The following is an 11,435-nucleotide window of genomic DNA, read 5'->3' as shown; positions in this document are numbered from 1 at the left end:
TGAGGAGGACCATCACTCGCCAGACACTGGGTTTGGCGGCATGCGCATTGATATGGGCTGGTGTGGATGAACTGCCAAGGCCGAATTATTGTCCCAGTCCGCCCCTGCCCGAGCCTCCCACAGCCAGTAGAGTGAATGCGCACGCATTCTCTCGCGCAGCCATCCAACCGTTCCCGTTCCTCTAGCACACTGCACAGATGCTCCAGCCAATTTGACAGTCGGTCTGATATCATCTCTGAGGAACTGAGCGGTTGGAGGACCGGAGAAAATAAACACCCGGTTTGCGTCCATATAAGGAGCCACTGACCGTGGGAACGATGATAATCACGAATCCTTCCCCGGACAGCAGGACTTAAAACCTGCAGTCCCACTGCTCAACCCTTCCCTTTTATTTCCACATTTTAGTAGAGATACGAACCTAGCGACATTTTTGTACCATCTCCCTTGTTGTAGCCTATTTTAAACGCGTACATTGAGCTGACAGTGTCTTGGGACGATGTGGAAAACCGGTCTTCTTCTCCTCTTTTGGGGACTATTAACGTCTGGTGAACTCCAGCAAGAAGAAACGGAGCCAGAGCGCCGAAGTCTACCACCGTCGGGAAAGTTGGATTTTGGTTATGTGCCTCAGGGAGTTTACCAAACCCTCGCCTATTACGAACCTGGAGTAATAGGGTTACTGTTCCACATGGTGCACGCTTTTCTATACGTCGTGCAGCCCAACCCGTTCCCGGAAGGTAAGTCATCGTTAGTGCAATGTTGTTTTGATGGCCATTGAGCTGTCCAATAACATTTCATGAGAATACACCGTAGGTAACTAGCTATCTAGCTTCAACCCATGATAAGCGCCGCACAGTGAAGCACTTCGTCCTCGTTTAGCGTCAACACCGTCATTATCGTTTACAAAGTTTGCCAATGGCAAGATAAATTATTCTGTATGACACATGGGTGCAGAGATTTTCAAATCATCGCAGGAAACACTTTACTTTTTATTTGGCAGCTGTGAATGTCACAGGTGTATGCAAAACATGCCTATCCAATGCGTAAAATTGTGTTTATTTGCATCACATTTCTACATTCCTGTTGTGCTTTAAATTCACCCATGCACATGTACGTGTCCACAGCCGACAGTATACTTGAAGAGAGTATTTTGCCTACAATGCTGCCTGCCTGTGTCAACATAATTACACTTAAACCGACCCCTTATTGACTGTGCATCATGTGGTCACTGGTCACTAAATAGTCTGGGCACACAATTCACGAGAAAATGCCAAGACCCAATGGGGATGGAATGGGTTGGACGGTGGACCGTTGGTCCAATTCAATGTAATTAGGCCTAACTTTCCATATACTCAAATAAGGTGTCTTTGAAGTAAGTATTGTGTGGTCACTTGAATTGAGGGGTTGGTAGACAAGACCGCCCCCATCTCAGTGTTCATAATCAATTAGTAAATCTGGAGATTAGGAGTGTCTCCCTGTGTCACAGATTTAACTAGGTAATCCCATAATCTGGAATGCCATATGTTGCTGTGCTTTTAGTTTCAAGGGTTGTCAGAGGCATTCATTGATGTATGGCTCAAACTCACTTACACAATGGATGTTTAAATTTGTTAATTGGATATCATTGTTGGGTTCTATTACACATCTATAAGTAAAGTTGAAATCCCATGCTAGAGATAGTGGGGTTTGTATTGTATAAACTGGCTATAGGAATTCTTCTGGACAGTGCCTTAAAAATGTTCCATGAATGCTAAAAAAAAATGAACACCGAAATTAATTATGACCATTATTAGACCATTATTATTATTATTATTAGGCAATATATTTTATCCATATTACTGTAGGGGGTTTCATTATTATTTAAAATGAATCCTATACTTAATTGAAACCAGATCAGCTGTACAGTCACATGTCTGCCAATTAATTGGGACATTAAAATGCACACATGGAGATTTAGCATGATAATCCAGTGATCTTGTCAGGCCTATTTTGATTGGACGGGACAGGCTGTACCAGCCCCTAATGCTTCCCCATAACACTGCCGTAAATGATCATACTTAGTCTGGCAGTGGACAATTTTCAAAGAAAAATTCAGCTTGATTTCTGATTTTTGATTTCTTAATGAATTCATATAAAATGTATGATATACCTGTTCCCCTAGATTCATTTATTGGTGCACCACGGCCCCCAAATCAACAGTCAGGGCTGTAAACTCCCAAAATATCCCATTTGAAACCAATAGAGGCCAAATAATTAGTTCAGGTGGGAGGCAACAGAATTACAGGCAACTGCACCAAAATCCCTAATTCAGACTTCTAATTATCCTTACACCTCTGAAGAATCTAGCCACTTCCTTGCCAGTCGGAAGAACTTAAGTGTTTTATCTCTGAACACTCAAAAGCGAGTTTTTCCACCGACAGTGGGATAAGAGGAACCATGGGATGTTAACAGCACTCGGTGGATACCAGAGATCCTGACTGCCAATGTGTCCAGCCGGATACATGCCATTAAGTTATCCTGACTCACACCTCCCCATTGCCCCCCCCCCCCCAAAAAAATAAGTAATGAAATCAGTTAAATAAATAAACAATTAAAGTACATTTTCACTGCATTGCCCTCCAACCCCAAAAAGAACACGTGTTCAAAAGTCAAGCAAATTATAAAATACAACATCGAATGAAGTAACAAATATGTAAAGTGTGCAACATTACACATAAATAAACAACAAAAATATTCCCAAACCCCCTGCCAAAAAATAAGTAATGAAATAACAAAACAAAAAAAATGGCCAGCTCTAACAGTGCAATCAACACACCTTCATAGTAAAAATACACAATATCAAGACATTTATATTATAAAGGGTTGTGAAAACAAGAGGGTAATGTTCTGTGTGTGTGTATACAGTATGTAACGGTGGGTGAGTTGGAGTTGGTGCAAAAAGTTGAGAAGCAGGTGTGAAGAGTTTGAAAAGTATTTGGGCAAATACTTCGTATTTGCGTCGTATACATTTTAATATTTTAGTAAATTTCGAAGACGCTCTTATGCAGAGTGACTTACAATTAGTGCATTCATCTTAAGATAGCTAGGCGAGACAACAACACATCACAATCGTATCATGTACATTTTCCCCCAACAAATTATTTATCTGCAAAGTCAGTGCTAGTAGGAAATGACAAGTGGGAGGGGAGTCATGGGCAAGGTGAGAGTTATTTAAGATACTCTTCAAAGAGGTAGGGTTTCAGAAGTTTTCGAAAGATGGGCAGAGACTCTGCTTGTCCTGACTTTAGGGGGATTAGGGCTAGGCGGTACACTGTATTTTACTATATACCGGTATTGATGCATGGACCGGTTTGGGTTTTATTTGAATGGTTGGTTTGTTAAATGTGATATGCCGTGTGTAACGTCCATTTTTTATAGTTTACACCGCTACTTGTGTCATTCCTATTAAAGCAGCCTCCCGCACCTCTCTGATTCAGTGTGGTTGGGATAAATGCGGAAGATACATTTGTTGTTCAACTGACTAGGTATCCCCCTTTCCATTTCCTCTCTCCATGCCGCTTTCCACACAGACCTAGCCCCGTCCCGTCACTCAAGGAGCGCATTTGTTGTTGCTTGACCACAAAACTTGCCAAGGAGGTGCAGTTCCCCTTGCGTTCAGTCTGCATGGTCAATGCAGCACATGCAACAATGTTGATGACGATATTGTTTCCACTTCTTAATATAAATCCACAAGCATTCTATAATTACACTATTAGTTTGTTTCTTACATCTGAAATCAGCTAGTTTGTCTTTTCTTGGCAAGTTTTAGCTAAATCGTGTGACCAGCTAATGCTAATTGCTAGTTAGCTGGCTAGCTAGCTAATACATGTACTGAGTCAGAGCAAACATAGCTAGCTAATACATGTACTGAGTCAGAGCAAACATAGCTAGCTAATACAGCCTGATACCAGTGCAGGTGTAGGCCTAAAAATTGCAATTGCAACGTTTGCTAAAAGAAAAATAGGGCAATGTTTTTTGTTCATATCGTGCAGCCCTACGTGGCAGTGTGTAAGTGATCTCAAATGAGTGCAGGAAATGCAGAAATTGATGGAAATGCAGGAAATTATTTTAGTTTGAAGTTTCATTGAACAGTGTAAAACAATCAGAATGGAGAAAGACCCATTGACCCAAGACCCATTGAAATGCATGTGTTGCCACAGTAGAGTCACGCACTACTCAAAGCAAATTTTAAACTTTTATTATTAAAAAACATAAGATACGTCATAAGTCACATTTTTGAAAAATACTGTGGTATGATATTTTGGCCATATCGCCCAGCCAGGACAGAGAAGAGTTTTGACTGGGCTGAGTGGGAGCTGCCTTCCCGCAGGGGTCCGAGGGCCAAGAGACCAAGAGGTGGTGGAATGAAGTGCTCGGGTTGGGACGTAGGGTTTGAGCGTAGCCTGACGGTAAGGAGGTGCAGTTCCCCTTGCTGCCCCGTAGGCAAGCACCAGGGTCTTGAAGACGATGCGAGGTGGTGCTTGAGGTGGTGGGCCGACATCCAAGCTGAGATGTCTGCCAGTCACGCAGAGATGCTTGTCACCACCTCAGTGTCAGAAGGGGGGAAGGAGAAGAGTAGTTGAGTGTCAATGAGAACAGAGGAGAGAGTCAGCTTTGGTAGAGCATAGAGTCTCTGTGACACAGAGGAGAGTGGTCTGGAGGAGGGGATGGGATCGAGTGGGTAGGTTGTTGGATGGCTGGGCATCACTAGTTGCAGGATTTAATCTGGAAAGAAACTTTTAGACTTTTACTCAAGTAGTATTTTACTGGGTGACTTCACTTTTACTTGAGTCATTTTCTATTAACGTATCTTTACTTTTACTCAAGTATGACAATTGGGTACTTTTCCCACCACTGCAGTTGAGTGCAGGAAATGCAGAAATGATAAAAGTGCGGAAATTTGTTTAGGTTGAAGTTGAATTGAACAGTATAAAACAAATAAAGCAATCAGAATGGAGAAAGACTCATTGAAATCACTTATAATGTATGTGTTGCCACCCTAGGGTCCCTCACTACTCATAAAGCAAATGTAGAACTTGTATAATTCAAAAACTAAAAATAACGTCAAATACCGTCGTACCCGTCCAATTTAAATTAAAAAAATACCGTGATATAATATTGTGGCCATATCGCCCAGCCCTAGCCCTGTGCCACCACCCCGACCACCAGATGCTCTCGGACTATGACAGAACACATAGTCAGATGACGAGAGAGCAGCTGGAGTAGCAGTGTTCTCTTGGGAGAACCATGTCGCCGTCACGGCCAACAAGTCAAGGGACCGAAGAGCAACATAGGTTAAGATGAACTCAAAGGCTCAAATGAGTTCCAAACGCTACCGGAGACTAGGAATTCCAGATGGGTTGTGCGCGCAGGTAACACTAAATTAGAAGGGTTACAGCCAGGAGCAAACTGAAACACAAACTTGCAAAGCTACAAAAGAGCAAAATGAGATCATCAGAAAATAACTAGGTAAGATACTCAAGTGAGAGTGTGGTGGGAGCCTGGGAGCCTTCCTCAAACAACTCGGCAGAATGTCTTTGTTTCGGCAACAACACTGCCACTTAACAATACAGCCACTTTTAGTACTAGCACTAAATGCCTAGCAGAGGTGAAGACACACCTCCCAGCACTGAATGCTGATTGCCTGGCAGAGCTGAAGAAAACACTCCCTACAATACAACACGCCTACAAATCAGCAAGACTGTTACACAAGTAGGCCTATAACTAATCCAAGTCCACAACGACAGTCACAAGTACTGAGCAATCAGACAGTTTATAGACTACTAGGTAAAAGACAGCGCTTAAATTCAATTGCCCTAGCAAGACAATACCAACAGCTACTTATTGAATCCAAAAATGTACTTGTTGCTCTTTGTAAGAGTTGATCCCTTTCCAAACTATAGATGATGCACTAAGACTGGGGCCAAGTAAGGCTCCTTAAATAGTCAGGGAAGACAGGTAAGGCCAGTCCTTCTTAAAACACCCAACATTTACCAAGGGCTATTACACAAATTGGTCTGAAACTAATTCAAGTTCACAACGGGGAAAAAAGACATACCTGCTGATCCCCTTCCAAACTATAGACGTGTGGGAGATGACGCAAAAACAGGTGTAGACTAACAGTGAAATGTTTACTTACAGGTCCTTTTGCAACAATGCAGAGTTGTAAAATGAAAGTGACATAAGGAGTAAATATACAGTGAATAACGAACAAGAACAAAGTAAAAAAATAACATGGCTATATACAGGGAGTACCAGTACCAAGTCGATGTGCAGGGTTACGAGTTAATTGAGGTAGCTATGTACACATAGGGGCAAAATGACTAGGATAGAGAATAGACAGTAGCAGCAGCATATGTGGTGAGTGAAAGTGTGTTGTGTTCTGTGTGTGTGCATAGAGTCAGTACAAGAGAGTTAGTGCAAAAAAGGGTCAATGCAGGTAGTCCAGGTAGCCATTTGATTAGCTATTTAGCAGTCTTGTTTCGTAGTCTTATGGCTTGGGGGTAGAAGCTGTTCAGGGTCCTGTTGGTTCCATACTTGGTGCACTGGCACCGCTTGCCGTGCAGTAGTAGAGAGAGCAGTTTATGGCTTGGGTGTTTGGAGTCTGACTATTTCTGACTCATGCCAAATCTTTTCAGCTTCCTGCGGGGGAAGAGGTGCTGTCGTGCCCTCTTCACAACTGTGTGGGTGTGTGGACCATGTTAATTCCGTAGGGATGTGTACACCGAGGAACTTTTCAGGCTGTCTGTGGTGTATTGCACAATCATTTGTTCTGGGTAGGTCTGCGCTGGATGTGCATGGTTGCTGCGGTTTTAGTTCTGACGGCGCCTTTTCTCCCCATAAGCATGCTTGGCCCTTCTCCGGTCTGCTGACACAATCAGGTTCTCAAACTCAGGGGAGGTTATTAAAAATGCGTTGGGGTCCTCTGAGTCTGTCTCCACATCAGACATCATGTCTTCAGTTGCCCCCCGCAAATCACTGCTTCTCTTCAGCAGAGACTTATTTTGACCGACTGGCCAGAGCCTGTGAAATTACAGGCGACAATAAGTTATTCTGCCTAATTAACAAATGGTCTTCAACTCTGGAATGATAATATTAAAAAAAGCCTAAAGAAGTACACACACTAAAAGCTGTGGAACAAGTCTCAACTTTTCAAAATTCAGTACTGCACTTCAAAATGTATGGATTGGTTTACATTTATAAACTAACCTGTCTCTGGCAACGCCGCCTTTGCTTTTTGATGTCCTTTGCTCTGTCCGGGGTGTCCGACGACTTATGCCGATTTTTCTCCATCTCCTTAGGTATCATGCTCTAATTCAACTGATTTCAAAACTCGGTCCCCCAGAAAGTGGAGAGCAACACTTTTGCAGTCATACTACGTGATATCTTTCAAAAAAGTTGCGTTAGAAAGGATTACCTACACATACTGAGCAGCTCATGTTATAGACAGAAGCGTCCTACATGGCAGACCAATCTGAACTCATCTTTCGACATGTCCAGCCCACTCATTATCTCAGCCAATCATGGCTAGTGGGAAGGTCGCCAACTTTTTCATGGCTTAAGATCTTTGACCTCCCAGAGCCGGCAAATCAAGACTGGTCGAGCTCTGTTTTTATTCTGACTTCTCAATACGGCTTCTTATCATTAAAGATATTCTGACTTACATGTACGCACTCGGAAACAGGCCATTTTGCGCAGTGGTTGGGATGGAGCTCACCACACCTAAGTAATGATAGGGGAAACACTTCTTGCACTGGCAGAGGTGGTTAGAGGGTGTTCTCCTCCCCAGCACATTAGAGCAAACCATCATGTCTATGGCACAGTATTTTCTCTTGGTTACATCAACACAAACTGGTGCCGGGAGTGCTGTAATAGACGATAATGCTTATGTCCATAACATCCATAATTTTGTTACGATTTACGGGAGTAGCCGACATCACACAGCTGAACTGCGATATGATACCATGCTGTTGTTAATGACACCTTCTCTCCACTACCCGCCAACCTGTAAGAGCTGTTATTAGCAATCTAGCAACATTTGTCAACTTGTCTGTCACTTCCACCCACTCATGCAACCGTAGTGCTATCTGACACATACGGCCATACCCATGCACATCACCCACACATAAATCACACAGCAATAGAACCTGTACAGTAAATGTCTCATTCATGTTGTCACATTTCTGTCATCCTATAAAGGTGCCTCCATTTGCTGTCGTTTCAAACCATTTTGACTTATTTTAGTAGAACTGTTCTGTAACATAGGTCACTCTAAACTTAAGACAAGATGTGAATTAGGTCTTCTCATGCAGTTTCTACTGTCATTCCGAATCTGTCGGTGTGAGACTAGGCTAGGGGGATTATGCTAACTACAGCCATGCGAATCCTGGTTGGAAAGTGCTCTGTGACAAATGGAAGGTTCTCTCATTAACGGCACAATTCGCAAAGTATGTTTGATTTCCCCTCTCCCAGAAGTAGCTATGACAGGTGTAATATTGACTCCGTGGACTGGACACAGCAATTCGGCGAGTAACAGGAATTAGTTAAGGCTAGGTAACAGTTGCCAGGGAAACACACACTGGCAGTCGCCAATGTATTTTAATTCCCCTGATTTTGCTCTACATGCAGGGCCTTCAGAAAATATTCACACCCCTTGACTTTTCCCACATTTTGTTGTGTTACAGACAGAATTTAGAATGGGTTCAATTGAGATTTTGTGTCACAGATCTACTACACAATATCCCATCATGTCAAATTATGTTTTTAGAGGGGTGTGAATACTTTCTGAAGGCATTGCATGTCTGCAATGCGCTCATTTGATAAAAAAGGGTGAACTGAGACAGAGTTTGGAGGCAACTGCAGCATTCTTGCGGTTTTAGCAATTCATATTTCCACTGTGCTGCAGGTGCTTCGCTGACAGACGCAGCTCCTTTCAGACCCAGTATTGAGTCTATCTAGTACTAAAATACATTGTTTTCACGGACATGATGTTTGTTTTTGTTTAACACATGACAGGAGAAAGTGTTACATTTTAGTAGACCCTAGCCATTGAAATACAGCATACTACGGAAGCTCAACAGTCACACATGATACGCTACACTATAGATGGCCTATGTCATGTTTCTACAGTGTACTACAAGGCACGGTGTCTGAAATGTCTGTTATGATATGAATATGTTGATACCTATGTTTTTGTGGAATGCGAAAGGCAGCGGTGGGATGATGGCAGGGATTGGTCAGCTTGTCGTAGATGGCATCAGCAGCGAGCATCATCTGTGGTCACTTCTAAATCACAACGGTCTCCCTCCTTAGCTCTGCTGTGTCCTCTCAGGACAACATGGCTGTGTCTGAATGTCCCTGCTATGTACTCTTTACTAAAAGTGTACGAACAGTATTCATAACACACCGTTTTGTGAAAATGTATACAGTAAGCTATAAATATGAGCCTATGACTCAGCCATACATATGGAGCAGGACTATGTGTCATTGTCTATCCCTATTTGTTTTTTCCCCCTGACTGAACACGGACCCTTTTTCCAGTTGCATTGCATTGTGGGTCTGAAATTGCGATACACTTCCCGAGTGCTGCACATCAAATTCCCGCTATGGTACACAGTGAAATGAGCATGACATCCTGTCCATTTCAATTGGTTGCTTGTCACATTCCGATAACACTCCTCGTGAGTGGGACGCAATCAAAAACAGCTATCACTTGCTTGTCAACCCAATACATGGAAGCATATCTGTGTCTAGAGCTCAGCCTTACTGTTATTGTAACAGGACGTGAAAATGTGAGTAGGCTGGATGTATGACGCAGTTTCCCTTGTGTGTATCCGTGCCTGTCACACACAGTCATGTCACTGTAGTGACTGTGGTGCCCGTAGTGTGGTAATGCTTCAAGACAGCCATGGGCATAGACTTACTTGCCTAACATAATGCCAGCTGAACGCCTGTGGCAAAGTGGCACTCTGTCACGTAGCTCAGTAGGCCTATGCATTCGCCTGCACCATATTGAGTCATTTCCTTCCGTATGTTTTCATTATTTAGGCTTTGTTTATAGACTTAATGTACTTTTAGCCCATGTGAAGTAGGCTATAGGCTAACGTCTTGAAATAGACTGACAAAGAGTATGACAAAGTGTAGCTAGCTGGACATAGTGTACCATGGGCTCAAATTGCATACTATGTAATATAAGCAAATAAATCAACATGAATCTGTCATTCAGAGCCTATCATTATGGGTTGTTTAGTGTTTGCTACTCCATTGTGTAGCAACAGTTGCGACTAGGCTAACTATGGCCCACTCACTCTGTTCATTGTCGATATCAAAATAACACCAGTTTTTTACCGCGATCCTGATACAACCTACTGCCAAACCAAAAGACGAAATCACTTCAAGAATGTAATGATTAAAAAAATGATATAATATACAGACTAGTGTGAGGCATGGAAATGAGTCACTCATACACCAACAATGGCTGGGACAGGTGCTTTGAGTCATTATACATACTGCTTTGTGTGATATATTTAAAGGCAACTGGATACAGCACAAACAGAAGAGCTGTCCTAAATGGTGGCCCGTTACATTGATTCTACTTTTATTGAGGTATTAGTGATCATTTTGTTTTCATGAGCTACTTGCTTTGTGTGTGTTACAGCACAGACGGCATTTATTTGTAATGATGCATTGGACATAAATTGATTGCAAACGGGGTCGCGGACCATCAATAATAGCCAAGCAGGAGCTACAATGCATTTGGAAAGTATCCAGGCCCCTTGACTTATCCACATTTTGTTACGTTACAGCCTTATTCTAAAATGTATTTCATCCCCCCCCTCAATCTACACACAATACCCCATAATGACAAAGCAGTTTTTAATGACAAAAAAGTTTTCCGAATTTGTTCAAATGTATAAAAAAAGAACGTAAATATCACATTTACATAAGTTTTCAGACCTTTTACTCAGTACTTTGTTGAAGCACCTTTGGCAGCGATTACAGCCTCGAGTCTTCTATGATGCTACAATCTTGGCACACCTGTATTTGGGGAGTTTCTCCCATTCTTCTCTGCAGATCCTCTCAAGCTCTGTCAGGTTGGATGGGAGCGTCGCTGCACAGCTAATTTCAGGTCTCTCCAGAGATGCTCGATCAGGTTCAAGTCCAGGCTCTGGCTGGGCCACTCAAAGACATTCAGAGACTCGTCCCGAAGCCACTCCTGTGTTGTCTTGGCTGTGTGCTTAGGATTGTTGTCCTGTTGGATGGTGAACCTCAAATTAAATTAAATGACATTTTATTTGTCACATACATGTGCTTAGCAGATGTTATTGCGGGTGTAGCGAAATGCTTAGTTACCGCCGCTCTGATATCCAAAAGTTCTTCCCGGCTGTATGTAATAACAC

The 11,435-nt window shown here is 42.6% G+C and overlaps 1 protein-coding gene across 1 annotated transcript in view; it reads left to right on the top strand.

The window, feature by feature from the left end:
• Nucleotides 1-496: 496 nt before the first annotated feature.
• Nucleotides 497-11,435, top strand: part of LOC120061868 (prominin-1-A-like) — a 113,543-nt gene continuing 102,604 nt past the window's right edge. The window contains exon 1 of the mRNA XM_039011648.1: nt 497-734. Coding sequence (XP_038867576.1) covers nt 497-734 — 238 coding nt within the window. The remainder of the gene's footprint in view (nt 735-11,435) is intronic.

The sequence above is a fragment of the Salvelinus namaycush genome, chromosome 17 (assembly GCF_016432855.1).
Source record: "Salvelinus namaycush isolate Seneca chromosome 17, SaNama_1.0, whole genome shotgun sequence".
In the NCBI taxonomy this organism is placed as follows: domain Eukaryota; kingdom Metazoa; phylum Chordata; class Actinopteri; order Salmoniformes; family Salmonidae; genus Salvelinus; species Salvelinus namaycush.
The sequence above is the reverse complement of the archived record's forward strand: the minus strand, read 5'-3'. Positions and strand labels throughout refer to the sequence as shown.